The 19213-nt window shown below is 44.9% G+C and overlaps 2 protein-coding genes across 2 annotated transcripts in view; one reads left to right on the plus strand and one right to left on the minus strand.

Annotated features, from left to right (window-relative positions):
* Positions 1-19213, minus strand: part of LOC128659943 (gastrula zinc finger protein XlCGF26.1-like) — a gene marked incomplete at its 3' end in the record, with an annotated part of 470541 nt that overhangs the window by 174963 nt on the left and 276365 nt on the right. The window lies entirely within an intron of this gene.
* LOC128659945 (gastrula zinc finger protein XlCGF26.1-like) overlaps positions 17433-19213 on the plus strand; it is a 154495-nt gene continuing 152714 nt past the window's right edge. Inside the window, exon 1 of the mRNA XM_053713534.1 lies at positions 17433-17558. Within this exon, the coding sequence (XP_053569509.1) occupies positions 17466-17558 (93 nt within the window). The 5' untranslated portion in view covers positions 17433-17465. The remainder of the gene's footprint in view (positions 17559-19213) is intronic.

The raw sequence follows: 19213 nt of genomic DNA on the forward strand, positions 1-19213 counted from the left end.
CTCAAGACAGCGGCAGCGCAGAGGGGACAGAGAGAGGGTCCGACCGCAACTCCGGCTCCGCACGCTGTCAGGATCAGAAAGATGATGATCCAATAAGCTGACCTGACTGAGCAGAGCCTGAGTTGACACGGGCTAGCGTACAGGGGGCGGGGCTGGGCTTGGGTAAATCGAAAGCAGGCAGCTATTATTAAAAAAATAATGTACGGAAAAAAAAAATGTACGAAAACTACCTAAGGCTATGTCCGTTTTTAAAAAAATAAAATTACCGGGCAGTAGCCAGAAATACCGGACTGTCCGGTCTAATAACGGACACCTGGTAACCCTATTTACACTCCTGCCTTCTCAGGTATTTAAGTGTGTTTATTAATTTATTTATTTTTTTTCAATATTAATTCAAAATAAATAGGGCTGTGCAAACACTTGAATTCCGGTGTGTTGAATTGACTGCATCTCATATCATTTTCTCCATGAGAGAAGGGAGACACAAGAAGCGTAGGGGTCAAAAGGGAAGCAATGAAGTTTCTTACCAAGAAAGCTTTCCCCTTAAAAATGCTGTGTGACCTTAATGAAGCAACATTTTAATGGAGCACTGCCTGTGGAAACCTACCGTAATCAGTGCACATGCCTTGTCTTCTCCGTAAAATCATTAAATTTATTGTTCACTGTTATGTGTTCTTGCTTTTAGAGAGGATAGGGCAGATGTGCTGTAATAATAAATGTATTTAATAAAATCTCATACCAGAAAAAATAATATTAGCTGTAATAATGAGATCCTACAACTTTTTCGCCAAACAAGATACTCCTCAAATTTCATACCAGAAAAAATAATATTAGCTGTAATAATCAAAGTATTTAATAAAGTTTCATACCAGAAAAAATAATATTAGCTGTACAAATGAGATCCTACAACTTTTTCGCCAGCCAAACAAGATACTCCTCAAAAGATACTCTCCTCCTCAAACCAGCTCAGCTAAATCAGCTTCTCTCTACTACAACTCCGTCAAGAAGATACGCAACGCAACAACTAAAGACTGAATTGTTGTTTGCTGCTAGGAGTGGGAGGTTGCTGGTGGAGCTTCGTATGAGTGGGCGGTACCTGTGAGGATTTTATGAAGGGTAGGCATAGTATGTGTTTACTATGTGGGCGGACTTGGCGGGTACTGAGCGGGCGGGTGAAGGACCTGAGAGGATTTTATGAAGGGTAGGCATAGTATGTGTTTACTATGTGGGCGGACTGGGCGGGGACTGAGCGGGCTAGGTGGGGACTGGGCGGGGTTCCGGAAATTGCCGATTCCACATTTTGATGGATCACAAGATGTGACACAACACCGTCCGATCTCTTCTTAGCCAGTGTTGTGTCACATCTTGTGATCCATCAAAATGTGGAATCGACAATTTCCGGAACCCCGCCCAGTCCCCGCCTAGCCCGCTCAGTCCCCGCCCAGTACGCCCACATAGTAAACACATACTATGCCTACCCTTCATAAAATCCTCCCAGGTCCTTCACCCGCCCGCTCAGTCCCCGCCCAGTCCGCCCACATAGTAAACACATACTATGCCTACCCTTCATAAAATCCTCACAGGTACCGCCCACTCATACGAAGCTCCACCAGCAACCTCCCACTCCTAGCAGCAAACAACAATTCAGTCTTTAGTTGTTGCGTTGCGTATCTTCTTGACGGAGTTGTAGTAGAGAGAAGCTGATTTAGCTGAGCTGGTTTGAGGAGGAGAGTATCTTTTGAGGAGTATCTTGTTTGGCTGGCGAAAAAGTTGTAGGATCTCATTTGTACAGCTAATATTATTTTTTCTGGTATGAAACTTTATTAAATACTTTGATTATTACAGCTAATATTATTTTTTCTGGTATGAAATTTGAGGAGTATCTTGTTTGGCGAAAAAGTTGTAGGATCTCATTATTACAGCTAATATTATTTTTTCTGGTATGAGATTTTATTAAATACATTTATTATTACAGCACATCTGCCCTATCCTCTCTAAAAGCAAGAACACAAAACAGTGAACAATAAATTTAAGGATTTTACGGAGAAGACAAGGCATGTGCACTGATTACGGTAGGTTTCCACAGGCAGTGCTCCATTAAAATGTTGCTTCATTAAGGTCACACAGCATTTTTAAGGGAAAAGCTTTCTTGGTAAGAAACTTCATTGCTTCCCTTTTGACCCCTACGCTTCTTGTGTCTCCCTTCTCTCATGGAGAAAATGATATGAGATGCAGTCAATTCAACACACCGGAATTCAAGTGTTTGCACAGCCCTATTTATTTTGAATTAATATTGAAAAAAATAAATAAATTAATAAACACACTTAAATACCTGAGAAGGCAGGAGTGTAAATAGGGTTACCAGGTGTCCGTTATTAGACCGGACAGTCCAGTATTTCTGGCTACTGCCCGGTAATTTTATTTTTTTAAAAACGGACATAGCCTTAGGTAGTTTTCCTACATTTTTTTTTTCCGTACATTATTTTTTTAATAATAGCTGCCTGCTTTCGATTTACCCAAGCCCAGCCCCGCCCCCTGTAGGCTAGCCCGTGTCAACTCAGGCTCTGCTCAGTCAGGTCAGCTTATTGGATCATCATCTTTCTGATCCTGACAGTGTGCAGAGCCGGAGTTGCGGTCGGACCCTCTCTCTGTCCCCTCTGCGCTGCCGCTGTCTTGAGTTACTGCTGACTGCCTGGCTGTGTCGCTTCGCACATCGTTGTCACGTGGGTCACGTGAGCGTGACGTCACGCCAGTTACTTAAGATAGCAAGAAGAGAAGACCCGCTCTCAGCTGCAGGCTAGTAGGCGCAGCAAGTGAGATGAGGTATAAAGTTGCACTGTAATATATATATATATATATATATATATATATATATATATATAGCAAATTATATAATAACTAGTCCTAAAGCCCGTGTACACGGGCCAATTCTCTCCCCCCTCTTTTGCTTTCTCTCTCCCCCTTCTTTGGCACTCTCTCTCTCCCCCCCCCCTCTCTTTTGCTCTCTCTCCCCCTCTCTTTTGCTCTCTCTTCCCCTCTCTTTTGCTCTCTCTCTCCCCCTCTCGTTTGCTCTCTCTTCCCCTCTTTGGTGCACTCTCTCTCCCCCCTCTCTTTTGAGCTCTCTCTCCCCCCCTCTCTTTTGAGGTCTCTCCCCCCCCCCTCTCTTTTGAGCTCTCTCTCCCCCCCTCTCTTTTGAGCTCTCTCTCTCCCCCCACTCTTTTGCGCTCTCTCCCCCCTCTTTTTTGCGTTCTCTCCCCCTCTTTTTTGCGCTCTCTCCCCCTCTCTTTTGTGCTTTCTCCCCCTTGCGCTCTCTCCCCCTCTTTTTTGCGCTCTCTCCCCTGTGGGTGCGTGTGTGTGTGGGTGCGCGTGCGAGGTCTCTGTAGGTGTGTGTGGGTGCGCATGCGAGGTCTCTGTGCGCTGAGGGCAAGTGTGTGGGTGCGCGTGCGAGGTGTAATCAGCTGTGCGCTGCTGCATGGAGGTGCGTGTGCGAGGAGCTCAATCTAAGGCCAGGTGTGTTTGTCCGCGCGCAGCCTCTACTGCCCATGACGGCTACAGACAAACACACTTGGCCTTTTATAATATAGGATATATATAAATATTTTATGCAGCTGTATGTAAAAATATTAAAAAAAAAGTTACCAGCACCCAAATATATATATAAATATATATATATATATATATATATATATATATATATATATATATATATATATATATATATATTAATACATACACACACAGAATGCAATATATAGGTGTGTACATATATTATAGTGTGTTTGTGTGTGTGTATATAATATATATATATTTGTATCTATCTAATAGTTATGATTTGTATATATATATATATATGTATATGTGCGTGTGTATGTGTGTATATATATATATATATATATATATATATATATATATATATACTAGTACTAAAGCCCGTGTACACGGGCCATTTTTTGCAGTACAGCGGTCCCACCCCTTGCTATTTCCCCCCTCTCTTTTGCTCTCTCTTCCCCCCTCTCTTTTGCTTTCTCTCCCCCCTCTCTTTTGCTTTCTCCCCCCCCCCTTTGGCTCTCTCTCCCCCCTTTGGCTCTCTCCTCCCCCTCTTTGACTCTCTCCCCCCCCCTCTTTGGCTCTCTCCCCCCCCCCCCTCTTTGGCTCTCTCCCCTCTTTTGCTCTCTCTCCTCTTTGGCTCTCTTTCCTCTTTGGCTCTCTCTCTCTCCCCCCACTTTGGCTCTCCCCTCCCCTTTGGCTCCCCCCCTTTGTCTCTCTCCCCCGCCCCTTTGGCTCTCTCCCCCCCCCCTCTTTGGCTCTCTCCCCCCCCCCTCTTTGGCTCTCCCCCCCCTCTTTTGCTCTCTCTCTCCCCTCTTTTGTTCTCTCCCCCCTCTTTTGTTCTCTCCCCCCTCTTTGGCGCTCTCCCCCCCTCTTTGGCGCTCTCCCCCCCTCTTTGGCTCTCTCCCCCCCCCTCTTTGGCTCTCTCCCCCCCCCCTCTTTGGCTCTCTCTCCCCCCTCTTTGGCTCTCTCTCCCCCCTCTTTGGCTCTCTCTCCCCCCTCTTTGGCTCTCTCTCCCCCCTCTTTGGGCCTCTCCCCTCTTTTGCTCTCCTCTTCGGCTCTCTTTCCTCTTTGGCTCTCTCTCTCCCCCCTCTTTGGCTCTCCCCCCCCTTTAGCTCTCCCCCCCCCTTTGGCTCTCTCCCCCTCTCTTTGGCTCCCCCCCCCCCCTCTTTGGCTCTCTCCCCCCCTCTTTGGCTCTCCCCCACACTCTTTGGCTCTCTCTCCCCCCTCTTTGGCTCTCTCTCCCCCCTCTTTGGCTCTCTCTCCTTTTTGGCTCTTTTTCCTCTTTGGCTCTCTCTCTCCCCCCTCTTTGGCTCCCCCCCCCCTTTGGCTCTCTGCCCCCCTCTTTGGCTCTCTCCCCCCCTCTTTGGCTCTCTCCCCCCCTCTTTGGCTCTCTCCCCCCCCCCTCTTTGGCTCTCTCCCCCCCCACTTTGGCTCTCTCTCCCCCCTCTTTGGCTCTCTCTCCTTTTTGGCTCTTTTTCCTCTTTGGCTCTCTCTCTCCCCCATCTTTGGCTCCCCCCCCTTTGGCTCTCTCCCCCCCCCTCTTTGGCTCTCTCCCCCCTCTTTGTCTCTCCCTCCACCCTCTTTGTCTCTCTCTCCCCCCTATTTGGTTCTCTCTCCCACCTGTTTGGCTCTCTCTCCCCCCTGTTTGGCTCTCTCTCCCCCCTGTTTGGCTGTCTTTCCTCTTTGGCTGTCTTTCCTCTTTGGCTCTCTCTCCTCTTTGGCTCTCTCTCCCCCCTCTTTGGCCCTTCTCCCCCCCCCCCCTCTTTGGCCCTTCTCCCCCCCCTCTTTGGCCCTTCTCCCCCCCTCTCCTGCTCCCTCTCTGACTCTGTGTTCACATTGCGGGACCCCGCCCGGCCACGCCCCATCGCGACGACACCCGCCCGGCCACGCCCCTTGCAACGTCCGGCCACGCCCCCATCGCAACGCTCCCGTCGGCCACAAACAGCTGTGAGGTCTGGGGAGCGCGTGGCCGCTTCTCACGTGGCAGACCTCACAGCTGTAGCTCGCGCTCCATATCTCTTGCCACAGGCTGTTTCAATCAGCTTACCTCGCGCTCCCCAGACCTCACAGCTGTTTGTGTACCTCGCGCTCCCTATCTCACAGGCCAGGTGTGTTTGTCTCTACTGCGGCTGCGCATGACGGCTTCAGACAAACACACTTGGCCTTTTATAATATAGGATATATATATATATATATATATATATACACACACACACACACACGCGCGCATATATATGCCTTTTTTCTGCCACAAAACCACCTACCACACTTCATTCCAACCCCCCCCCCTGACATCTGCTGACTGTCCAGTATTTTCTTGAAGGACACCTGGCAACCCTAAGTGTAAAGCAGTGGGGAAGTATGTTTATAACTAATTTTAACCATTGAAAAGCTTTTGAAAACCAATTCTGATAGCTTGAGAGCTATCAGAATTAGTGATTCTTACGCAGAAAGAGTACAGAGAGTAAAAATTAATGTGAGATGGGCTAGTGTGGAAGGCAGGAGTGTAAAGCATTGGGGAAGTGTGTTTATAAATTATTTTAACCCTTGAATAGCTGTTGAAAACCAATTCTGATAGCCTGAGAGCTATCAGAATTGGTGATTCTTACGCAGAAAGAGGCCAGAGAATAAAAATTAATCTGAGATGGGCTAGTGTGGAAGGCAGGAGTGTAAAGCATTGGGGAAGTGAGTTTAAAAATGATTTTAACCCTTGAATAGCTGTTGAAAACCAATTCTGATAGGCTGAGAGCTATCAGATTTGGTGATTCTTACGCAGAAAGAGGCCAGAGAGTAAAAATTCATCTGAGATGGGCTAGTGTGGAAGGCAGGAGTGTAAAGCATTGGGGAAGTGTTTTTAAAAATTATTTTAACCCTTGAATAGCTGTTGAAAACCAATTCTGATAGCTTGAGAGCTATCAGAATTAGTGATTCTTATGCAGAAAGAGGCCAGAGAGTAAAAATTAATCTGAGATGGGCTAATGTTGAAGGAAGGAGTGTAAAGCATTGGGGAAGTGTGTTTATAAATGATTTTAACCCTTGAATAGCTGTTGAAAACCAATTCTGATAGCCTGAGAGCTATCAGAATTGGTGATTCTTACGCAGAAAGAGGCCAGAGAGTTAAAAATCATCTGAGATGGGCTAGTGTGGAAGGCAGGAGTGTAAAGCATTGGGGAAGTGTGTTTATAAATGATTTTAACCCTTGAATAGCTGTTGAAAACGAATTCTGATAGCCTGAGAGCTATCAGAATTGGTGATTCTTACGCAGAAAGAGGCCAGAGAGTAAAAATTCATCTGAGATGGGCTAGTGTGGAAGGCAGGAGAGTAAAGCATTGGGGAAGTGTGTTTATAAATGATTTTAACCCTTGAATAGCTGTTGAAAACCAATTCTGATAGTCTGAGAGCTATCAGAATTGGTGATTCTTACGCAGAAAGAGGCCAGAGAATAAAAATTAATCTGAGATGGGCTAATGTTGAAGGCAGGAGTGTAAAGCATTGGGGAAGTGTGTTTAAAAATGATTTTAACCCTTTAATAGCTGTTGAAAACCAATTCTGATAGCTTGAGAGCTACCAGGATTGGTGATTCTTACGCAGAAAGAGGCCAGAGAGTAAAAATTAATCTGAGATGGGCTAATGTTGAAGGAAGGAGTGTAAAGCATTGGGGAAGTGTGTTTATAAATGATTTTAACCCTTGAATAGCTGTTGAAAACCAATTCTGATAGCCTGCTAGCTCTCAGAATTGGTGATTCTTACGCAGAAAGAGGCCAGAGAGTAAAAATTCATGTGAGATGGGCTAGTGTGGAAGGCAGGAGTGTAAAGCATTGGGGAAGTGTGTTTATAAATTATTTTAACCCTTCAATAGCTGTTGAAAAACAATTCTGATAGCCTGCGAGCTATCAGAATTGGTGATTCTTACGCAGAAAGAGGCCAGAGAGTAAAAATTCATGTGAGATGGGCTAGTGTGGAAGGCAGGAGTGCAAAGCATTGGGGAAGTGTGTTTATAAATGATTTTAACCCTTGAATAGCTGTTGAAAAAAAAATTCTGATAGCCTGCGAGCTATCAGAATGGGTGATTCTTACGCAGAAAGAGGCCAGAGAGTAAAAATTCATGTGAGATGGGCTAGTGTGGAAGGCAGGAGTGTAAAGCATTGGGGAAGTGTGTTTATAAATGATTTTAACCCTTGAATAGCTGTTGAAAACCAATTCTGATAGCCTGCGAGCTATCAGAATTGGTGATTCTTACGCAGAAAGAGGCTAGAGAGTAAAAATTCATCTGAGATGGGATAGTGTGGAAGGCAGGAGTGTAAAGCATTGGGGAAGTGTGTTTATAAATGATTTTAACCCTTCAATAGCTGTTGAAAAACAATTCTGATAGCCTGCGAGCTATCAGAATTGGTGATTCTTACGCAGAAAGAGGCCAGAGAGTAAAAATTCATGTGAGATGGGCTAGTGTGGAAGGCAGGAGTGCAAAGCATTGGGGAAGTGTGTTTATAAATGATTTTAACCCTTGAATAGCTGTTGAAAAAAAAATTCTGATAGCCTGCGAGCTATCAGAATGGGTGATTCTTACGCAGAAAGAGGCCAGAGAGTAAAAATTCATGTGAGATGGGCTAGTGTGGAAGGCAGGAGAGTAAAGCAATGGGGAAGTGTGTTTATAAATTATTTTAACCCTTGAATAGCTGTTGAAAACCAATTCTGATAGCCTGCGAGCTATCAGAATTGGTGATTCTTACGCAGAAAGAGGCCAGAGAGTAAAAATTCATCTGAGATGGGCTATTGTGGAAGGCAGGAGTGTAAAGCATTGGGGAAGTGTGTTTATAAATTATTTTAACCCTTAAATAGCTGTTGAAAACCAATTCTGATAGCCTGCGAGCTATCAGAATTGGTGATTCTTAGGCAGAAAGAGGCCAGAGAGTAAAAACTCATGTGAGATGGGCTAGTGTGGAAGGCAGGAGTGTAAAGCATTGGGGAAGTGTGTTTATAAATTATTTTAACCCTTAAATAGCTGTTGAAAACCAATTCTGATAGCCTGCGAGCTATCAGAATTGGTGATTCTTAGGCAGAAAGAGGCCAGAGAGTAAAAATTCATGTGAGATGGGCTAGTGTGGAAGGCAGGAGTGTAAAGCAATGGGGAAGTGTGTTTATAAATGATTTTAACCCTTGAATAGCTGTTGAAAACCAATTCTGATAGACTGCGAGCTATCAGAATTTTTGATTCTTATTCAGAAAGAGGCCAGAGAGTAAAAATTCATCTGAGATGGGCTAGTGTGGAAGGCAGGAGTGTAAAGCATTGGGGAAGTGTGTTTATAAATGATTTTAACCCTTGAATAGCTGTTGAAAACCAATTCTGATAGCCTGAGAGCTATCAGAATTGGTGATTCTTATGCAGAAAGAGGCCAGAGAGTAAAAATGTATCTGAGATGGGCTAGTGTGGAAGGCAGGAGTGTAAAGCTTTGGGGAAGTGTGTTTATAAATGATTTTAACCCTTGAATAGCTGTTGAAAACCAATTCTGATAGTCTGAGAGCTATCAGAATTGGTGATTCTTACGCAGAAAGAGGACACAGAGTAAAAATTCATGTGAGATGGGCTAGTGTGGAAGGCAGGAGTGTAAAGCATTGGGGAAGTGTGTTTATAAATGATTTTAACCCTTCAATAGCTGTTGAAAAACAATTCTGATAGCCTGCGAGCTATCAGAATTGGTGATTCTTACGCAGAAAGAGGCCAGAGAGTAAAAATTCATCTGAGATGGGCTAGTGTGGAAGGCAGGAGTGTAAAGCATTGGGGAAGTGTGTTTATAAATGATTTTAACCCTTGAATAGCTGTTGAAAACCAATTCTGATAGCCTGCGAGCTATCAGAATTGGTGATTCTTACGCAGAAAGAGGCCAGAGAGTAAAAATTCATGTGAGATGGGCTAGTGTGGAAGGCAGGAGTGTAAAGCATTGGGGAAGTGTGTTTATAAATGATTTTAACCCTTGAATAGCTGTTGAAAACCAATTCTGATAGCCTGCGAGCTATCAGAATTGGTGATTCTTACGCAGAAAGAGGCTAGAGAGTAAAAATTCATCTGAGATGGGCTAGTGTGGAAGGCAGGAGTGTAAAGCATTGGGGAAGTGAGTTTATAAATGATTTTAACCCTTCAATAGCTGTTGAAAACCAATTCTGATAGCCTGCGAGCTATCAGAATTGGTGATTCTTACGCAGAAAGAGGCCAGAGAGTAAAAATTCATGTGAGATGGGCTAGTGTGGAAGGCAGGAGTGCAAAGCATTGGGGAAGTGTGTTTATAAATGATTTTAACCCTTGAATAGCTGTTGAAAAAAAAATTCTGATAGCCTGCGAGCTATCAGAATTGGTGATTCTTAGGCAGAAAGAGGCCAGAGAGTAAAAATTCATGTGAGATGGGCTAGTGTGGAAGGCAGGAGTGCAAAGCATTGGGGAAGTGTGTTTATAAATGATTTTAACCCTTGAATAGCTGTTGAAAACCAATTCTGATAGCCTGCGAGCTATCAGAATTGGTGATTCTTAGGCAGAAAGAGGCCAGAGAGTAAAAACTCATGTGAGATGGGCTAGTGTGGAAGGCAGGAGTGTAAAGCATTGGGGAAGTGTGTTTATAAATTATTTTAACCCTTAAATAGCTGTTGAAAACCAATTCTGATAGCCTGCGAGCTATCAGAATTGGTGATTCTTAGGCAGAAAGATGCCAGAGAGTAAAAATTCATGTGAGATGGGCTAGTGTGGAAGGCAGGAGTGTAAAGCAATGGGGAAGTGTGTTTATAAATGATTTTAACCCTTGAATAGCTGTTGAAAACCAATTCTGATAGCCTGCGAGCTATCAGAATTTTTGATTCTTATTCAGAAAGAGGCCAGAGAGTAAAAATTCATCTGAGATGGGCTAGTGTGGAAGGCAGGAGTGTAAAGCATTGGGGAAGTGTGTTTATAAATGATTTTAACCCTTGAATAGCTGTTGAAAACCAATTCTGATAGCCTGAGAGCTATCAGAATTGGTGATTCTTATGCAGAAAGAGGCCAGAGAGTAAAAATGTATCTGAGATGGGCTAGTGTGGAAGGCAGGAGTGTAAAGCTTTGGGGAAGTGTGTTTATAAATGATTTTAACCCTTGAATAGCTGTTGAAAACCAATTCTGATAGTCTGAGAGCTATCAGAATTGGTGATTCTTACGCAGAAAGAGGACAAAGAGTAAAAATTCATGTGAGATGGGCTAGTGTGGAAGGCAGGAGTGTAAAGCATTGGGGAAGTGTGTTTATAAATGATTTTAACCCTTCAATAGCTGTTGAAAAACAATTCTGATAGCCTGCGAGCTATCAGAATTGGTGATTCTTACGCAGAAAGAGGCCAGAGAGTAAAAATTCATCTGAGATGGGCTAGTGTGGAAGGCAGGAGTGTAAAGCATTGGGGAAGTGTGTTTATAAATGATTTTAACCCTTGAATAGCTGTTGAAAACCAATTCTGATAGCCTGCGAGCTATCAGAATTGGTGATTCTTACGCAGAAAGAGGCCAGAGAGTAAAAATTCATGTGAGATGGGCTAGTGTGGAAGGCAGGAGTGTAAAGCATTGGGGAAGTGTGTTTATAAATGATTTTAACCCTTGAATAGCTGTTGAAAACCAATTCTGATAGCCTGCGAGCTATCAGAATTGGTGATTCTTACGCAGAAAGAGGCTAGAGAGTAAAAATTCATCTGAGATGGGCTAGTGTGGAAGGCAGGAGTGTAAAGCATTGGGGAAGTGAGTTTATAAATGATTTTAACCCTTCAATAGCTGTTGAAAAACAATTCTGATAGCCTGCGAGCTAGCTATCAGAATTGGTGATTCTTACGCAGAAAGAGGCCAGAGAGTAAAAATTCATGTGAGATGGGCTAGTGTGGAAGGCAGGAGTGCAAAGCATTGGGGAAGTGTGTTTATAAATGATTTTAACCCTTGAATAGCTGTTGAAAAAAAAATTCTGATAGCCTGCGAGCTATCAGAATTGGTGATTCTTAGGCAGAAAGAGGCCAGAGAGTAAAAATTCATGTGAGATGGGCTAGTGTGGAAGGCAGGAGTGCAAAGCACTGGGGAAGTGTGTTTATAAATGATTTTAACCCTTGAATAGCTGTTGAAAACCAATTCTGATAGCCTGAGAGCTATCAGAATTGGTGATTCTTACGCAGAAAGAGGCCAGAGAGTAAAAATGTATCTGAGATGGGCTAGTGTGGATGGCAGGAGTGTAAAGCATTGGGGAAGTGTGTTTATAAATGATTTTAACCCTTGAATAACTGTTGAAAACCAATTCTGATAGCCTGAGAGCTATCAGAATTGGTGATTCTTACACAGAAAGAGGCCAGAGAGTTAAAAATCATCTGAGATGGGCTAGTGTGGAAGGCAGGAGTGTAAAGCATTGGGGAAGTGTGTTTATTAATGATTTTAACCCTTGAATAGCTGTTGAAAACCAATTCTGATGGTTTAGCAATTTACACACGGATTATACGTGTGTATATATATATATATATATATATATATTGTTCAATATATAAAATAAGATAAAGTATATTAAAGTAAAGTATGGGTTAATATATTATTACACTATATGGATAGATAGATAGATAGATAGATAGATAGATAGATAGATAGATAGGAGGTTATAGGTAAATTAATCCCATGTATAAAATAATTGAAAGTTTATAAAAGTAAAAGTAAAGTAATGGTTAATATGTTAGTACACTATATATATAAATATATAAATATATATATATATATGGTTTATAGGTATAAAATATATATATATATATCTGTATTAAAGTAAAGTAAGGGTTAATCTATTAGGAATATATATATATATATATATATATATATATATATATATATATATTAGCATGTATATTATAAGATAATGTTTATTACAAGTATATCTATATATATATATATATATATATATATTTATATATAGATATATAAATATATAGGGGTTATATGTAAACTATATATATATATATATATATATATATATATATATATATATATATATATATATATATATATATATATATATATATATATACACACACACACAAGTATTAAAGTAATTTAAGGGTTCATATGTTTGTACAATATATATATATATATATATATATATATATATATATATATATATATATATACTATATATATATATATAATGTATAAAATAAGATATTGATGTATAAAATAAGATATTGTTTATTAAAGTTAAGTAAGGGTTAATATATTAGTACAATATATATATATATATATATATATATATATATATATATATATATATATATATATATATATATGTGTGTGTGTGTGAATATATATATATATATATATACACACACATACACGTGTATATAGTTACATACATAAAATAAGATAAAGTTTATTCATGTAATGGGTTAATAGGGAATTAATGTATATGAACACAGGTATAAGTGACATATATACATATGCACTTTTAATAGTCACTAATATACACTGCCATATATATGAGCACAATGAGTATATGTGACATATATAGATATGCTCTGTAAATAGTGACTAATAAACGCTGCAATATAACTACACTTTATAGTAAAAAACACACTGTGTATATAAACACAATAAGTATGGTGATATACTTAAATATGTAATTTATATAAGAATACTAAATAACATGGCTCGTACGTGACAAGCTGTCACAAATACTATGTTGACAACATAGTAAATGTGACAGCTCATCGTGTGACAGCTCATCGGTCCCAACGTAGCTGTCATTTTGGAAGAGAGAGAAGTTGGAGGTAGCCTGTGTATTATTAGCTAGTTAGTAGAGATCGTAGCTGGCATTTTTGAGGAGTGGGGAGGTATCGTGTGTGGAGTACTAGAAGTGGGAGGTTGCCTGGGCGTACGTTAGGATAATGTGTATTAGTTTAGCAGAGATGTGTGGGCGGGTTAGAGATGTGTGGGCGGGTTAGAGATGTGTGGGCGGGTTTCCGGAAATTGCCGATTCCACATTCTGATGATTCACCAGATCTGACACAACACCGGTACACACACCCTCCTTCCAGTACCTTATCCTCGAGTAGTAGCAGCTAGTTCCCCTGCAGCTAAAGTACCAGTGGACTCACAGAAGTCACATGACTGCATTGACATCATCGGTCCTTTAGCCGGACTGGATCTAGCCGCTACCAGGTAATAGATGGGGCGATACAACTAACGTTAAGTGCCGCAGGGTGAGCTGTGGGTGCAGAGAGGGGTACGAGTGCGTCACAGAGGGGGCTTAGAGTCTACATGGGCTAGAGTATGAGATAAAGGGGGGCCGCGAATCTACAGTGACTGAGGTGTGAGACAGAGGGGGCTTAGAGTTTACAGTGGCTGGGTGTGAGACAGAGGGGGCTTAGAGTACAGGGACTGGGTGTGAGACAGGGGGCTTCTAGTATACAGGGTCTGGGTGTGAGACAGGGGGCTTATAGTCTACAGGGGCTGGGTGTGAGACAGAGGGGGCTTAGAGTATACAGGGTCTGGGTGTGAGACAGGGAGCTTATAGTCTACAGGGGCTGGGTGTGAGAGGGGGTTTATAGTCTACAGGGGCTGGGTGTGAGACAGAGGGGGCTTATAGTCTACAGGGGCAGAGTGTGAGACAGAGGGGGCTTAGAGTATACAGGGGCTGGGTGTGAGACAGGGGGCTTCTAGTCTACAGGGGCTGGGTGTGAGACAGAGGGGGCTTAGAGTATACAGGGTCTGGGTGTGAGACAGGGAGCTTATAGTCTACAGGGGTTGGGTGTGAGACAGAGGGGGCTTAGAGTACAGGGTCTGGGTGTGAGACATGGGGCTTATAGTCTACAGGGGCTGGGTGTGAGACATGGGGCTTATAGTCTACAGGGTCTGGGTGTGAGACAGGGAGCTTATAGTCTACAGGGGCTGGGTGTGAGAGGGGGTTTATAGTCTACAGGGGCTGGGTGTGAGACAGAGGGCGCTTAGAGTACACAGGGTCTGGATGTGAGACAGGGGGCTTATAGTCTACAGGGTCTGGGTGTGAGACAGAGGGGTCTTATAGTCTACAGGGGCAGAGTGTGAGACAGAGGGGTCTTATAGTCTACAGGGGCTGGGTGTGAGACAGAGGGGGCTTATAGTCTACAGGGGCTGGGTGTGAGACGGGGGGGGGGCTTATAGTCTACAGGGGCTGGGTGTGAGACAGAGGGGGCTTATAGTCTATAGGGGCTGGGTGTGAGACAGAGGGGGCTTATAGTCTACAGGGGCTGGGTGTGAGACAGGGGGGGGCTTATAGTCTACAGGGGCTGGGTGTGAGACAAAGGGGGCTTATAGTCTATAGGGGCTGGGTGTGAGACAGAGGGGGCTTATAGTCTACAGGGGCTGGGTGTGAGACAGAGGGGGCTTATAGTCTACAGGGGCTGGGTGTGAGACAGAGGGGGCTTAGAGTATACAGGGGCTGGGTGTGAGACAGGGGGCTTATAGTCTACAGGGGCTGGGTGTGAGACAGAGGGGGCTTATAGTCTACAGGGGCTGGGTGGGAGATAGAGGAGGCTTATAGTCTACAGGGGCTGGGTGTGAGACAGGGGGGGGGCTTATAGTCTACAGGGGCTGGGTGTGAGACAGAGGGGGCTTATAGTCTACAGGGGCTGGGTGTGAGACAGAGGGGCTTATAGTCTACAGGGGCTGGGTGTGAGATAGAGGAGGCTTATAGTCTACAGGGGCTGGGTGTGAGACAGGGGGGGGGGCTTATAGTCTACAGGGGCTGGGTGTGAGACAGAGGGGGCTTATAGTCTACAGGGGCTGGGTGTGAGACAGAGGGGCTTATAGTCTACAGGGGCTGGGTGTGAGACAGGGGGGGGGGGGGGCTTATAGTCTACAGGGGCTGGGTGTGAGACAGAGGGGGCTTATTGTCTACAGGGGCTGGGTGTGAGACAGAGGGGGGCTTATAGTCTACAGGGGCTGGGTGTGAGACAGAGGGGGGCTTATAGTCTACAGGGGCTGGGTGTGAGACAGAGGGGGGCTTATAGTCTACAGGGGCTGGGTGTGAGACAGAAGGGGCTTATAGTCTACATGGGCTGGGTGAGAGACAGAGAGGGCTTATAGTCTACAGGGGCTGGGTGTGAGGCAGAGGAGGGCTTATAGCCTACAGGGGCTGGGTGTGAGACGGAGGGGGCTTATAGTCTACAGGGGCTGGGTGTGAGACGGAGGGGGCTTATAGTCTACAGGGGCTGGGTGTGAGACGGAGGGGGGCTTATAGTCTACAGGGGCTGGGTGTGAGACAGAGAGGGCTTATAGTCTACAGGGGCTGGGTGTGAGACGGAGGGGGGCTTATAGTCTACAGGGGCTGGGTGTGAGACGGAGGGGGGTTTATAGTCTATAGGGGCTGGGTGTGAGACAGAGAGGGCTTATAGTCTACAGGGGCTGGGTGTGAGACAGAAGGGGCTTATAGTCTACAGGGGCTGGGAGTAAGACGGGGGGCTTATAGTCTACAGGGGCTGGGAGTAAGACGGGGGGCTTATAGTCTACAGGGGCTGGGTGTGAGACAGAAGGGGCTTATAGTCTACAGGGGCTGGGTGTGAGACAGAAGGGGCTTATAGTCTACAGGGGCTGGGAGTGAGACAGAGGGGGCTTATAGTCTACAGGGGCTGGGTGTGAGACAGAGGGGGCTTATAGTCTACAGGGGCTGATTGAGAGACAGAGATGGCTTATAGTCTACAGGGGCTGGGTTTGAGACAGAGGGGGCTTATAGTATACAGGGTCTGGGTGTGAGGCAGTGGGGGCTTATAGTCTACAGGGGCTGGGTGTGAGACAGAGGGGGCTTATAGTCTACAGGGGCTGGGTTTGAGACAGAGGGGGCTTATAGTATACAGGGTCTGGGTGTGAGGCAGTGGGGGCTTATAGTCTACAGGGGCTGGGTGTGAGACAGAGGGGGCTTATAGTCTACAGGGGCTGGGTGTGAGACAGAGGGGGCTTATAGTCTACAGGGGCTGGGTGTGAGACAGAAGGGGCTTATAGTCTACAGGGGCTGGGTGTGAGGCAGTGGGGGGCTTTTAATCTACAGAGGCTGGTTTGTGAGACTGAGGGGGCTTAAAGTCTACAGGGCATGGGTGTGAGACAGAGAGGGGGCTTATAGTCTACAGTGGCTGGGTGTGAGACAGAAGGGGCTTATAGTCTACAGGGGCTGGGTTTGAGGCAGTGGGGGGCTTTTAATTTACAGAGGCTGGTTTGTGAGACTGAGGGGGCTTATAGTCTACAGAGGCTGGTTTGTGAGACAGAGGGGCTTATAGTCTACATGGGCTAGAGTATGAGATAGAGGGGGGCCGCAAGTCTACAGTGGCTGGGGTGTGAGGGGGGACTTAGGGTCTGTACAAGGACTGGAGTGTGAGACAGAGGGGGCTGAGAGTCTTATAGGGGCTTGTGTGTGAGATAGAGGAGGGCTGAGATCTTGTACAAGGGCATAGGTGTGAGGCAGAGGAGGGCTGCGAATCAATACAGGACTTGGGTGTGAGAGAGAGGGGGGAGGCTGATAGTCTATACAGGGACTTGGGTGTGAGACAGAGAGGTCGTGAGTCTGTAAAAGGTGCTTAGGTGTGAGGCAGAGGGGGGCTGAGAACCTATACAGGTGCTGAGGTGTGAGACAGAGGGGGCTGAGAGCCTGTACAAGGGATGGAGTGTGAGACAGAGGGGGACTGAGAGACCTCAGAGGGGATGGGGAGAGAATCAGAGGGGGGAGGATACAGGGACTACACAGGCCTGTACAGGAGCTGGGCTGTAAGACAGTGGGATCTGAGAACTTGTACAGGGGCTTAGGTGGGAGGCAGAGGGGGGCTGAGAACATAATAAAAATACAGGAAGAGCTCTCATTATTTCTCATCTCTCATGTTGCCGTATTTCTTTCTTCTCACAGGTGTCACATTTATAGCATCTGACTCAGTCAATGACAAAGAACAAGATGAACACATACAGAAAGCAGATAGCAGAACAGTTCCTGAGTCAGGCGCTGGGCATAATCTGCATGCTGACCGGAGAGGTGAGAGCTGCTGGGTTATGCCATATGACACTGGTCCTATTTACTGTGCTTCTGATACACCAGACCTATCTCACTAACCCTAACTTCAGCTCACCCAGACCATCTCACTAACCCTAACTTCAGCTCACCCAGACCATCTCACTAACCCTAACTTCAGCTCACCCAGACCATCTCACTAACCCTAACTTCAGCTCACCCAGACCATCTCACTAACCCTAACTTCAGCTCACCCAGACCATCTCACTAACCCTAACTTCAGCTCACCCAGACCATCTCACTAACCCTAACTTCAGCTCACCCAGACCATCTCACTAACCCTAACTTCAGCTCACCCAGACCTATCTCACTAACCCTAACTTCAGCTCACCCAGACCATCTCACTAACCCTAACTTCAGCTCACCCAGACCATCTCACTAACCCTAACTTCAGCTCACCCAGACCTATCTCACTAACCCTAACTTCAGCTCACCCAGACCATCTCACTAACCCTAACTTCAGCTCACCGAGACCATCTCACTAACCCTAACTTCAGCTCACCCAGACATCTCACTAACCCTAACTTTATCTCACCCAGACCACCTCACTAAACCTAACTTTATCTCACCCAGACATCTCACTAACCCTAACTTTATCTCACCCAGACCACCTCACTAAACCTAACTTTATCTCACCCAGACATCTCACTAACCCTAACTTTATCTCACCCAGACCATCTCACTAACCCTAACTTTATCTCACCCAGACCATCTCACTAACCCTAATTTTATCTCACCCAGACCATCTCACTAACCCTAATTTTATCTCATCCAGACTATCTCACTAACCCTAACTTTATCTCACCAAGGCCATCTCACTAACCCTAACTCTATCTCACCCAGACTATCTCACTAACCCTAACTTCAGCTCACCCAGACTATCTCACTAACCCTAACTTCAGCTCACCCAGACCATGTCACTAACCTTAACTTCAGCTCTAACAGACCTTCTCACTAACCCTAACCTCAGCTCACCCAGACCATCTCACTAACCTTAACTTCAGCTCTAACAGACCTTCTCACTAACCCTAACCTCAGCTCACCCAGACCATCTCACTAACCTTAACTTCAGCTCTAACAGACCTTCTCACTAACCCTAACCTCAGCTCACCCAGACCATCTCACTAACCCTTATTTTATCTCACCCAGATTACTCACTAATCCTTACCTCATCTCACCCAGACCTATCTCACTAACCCTAACTTCAGCTCACCCAGACCTTCTCACTAACCCTAACTTTATCTCACCCAGACCATCTCACTAACCCTAACTTCAGCTCACACAGACCTATCTCACTAACCCTAACTTCAGCTCACCCAGACCATCTCACTAACCCTAACTTTTTCTCACCCAGACTATCGCACTAACCCTAACTTCAGCTCACCCAGACCATCTCACTAACCCTAATTTTATCTCACCCATTCATCTCACTAATCCTAACTTTATCTCACTAAGACCATCTCACTAACCCTAACTTCAGCTCACCCAGACCATCTCACTAACCCTAACCTCAGCTCACCCAGACCATCTCACTAACCCTATCTTTATCTCACCCAGACCATCTCACTAACCCTAACTTTATCTCACCCAGACCATCTCACTAACCCTAACCTCAGCTC

Source organism: Bombina bombina, chromosome 5, assembly GCF_027579735.1.
Source record: "Bombina bombina isolate aBomBom1 chromosome 5, aBomBom1.pri, whole genome shotgun sequence".
Taxonomy (NCBI): domain Eukaryota; kingdom Metazoa; phylum Chordata; class Amphibia; order Anura; family Bombinatoridae; genus Bombina; species Bombina bombina.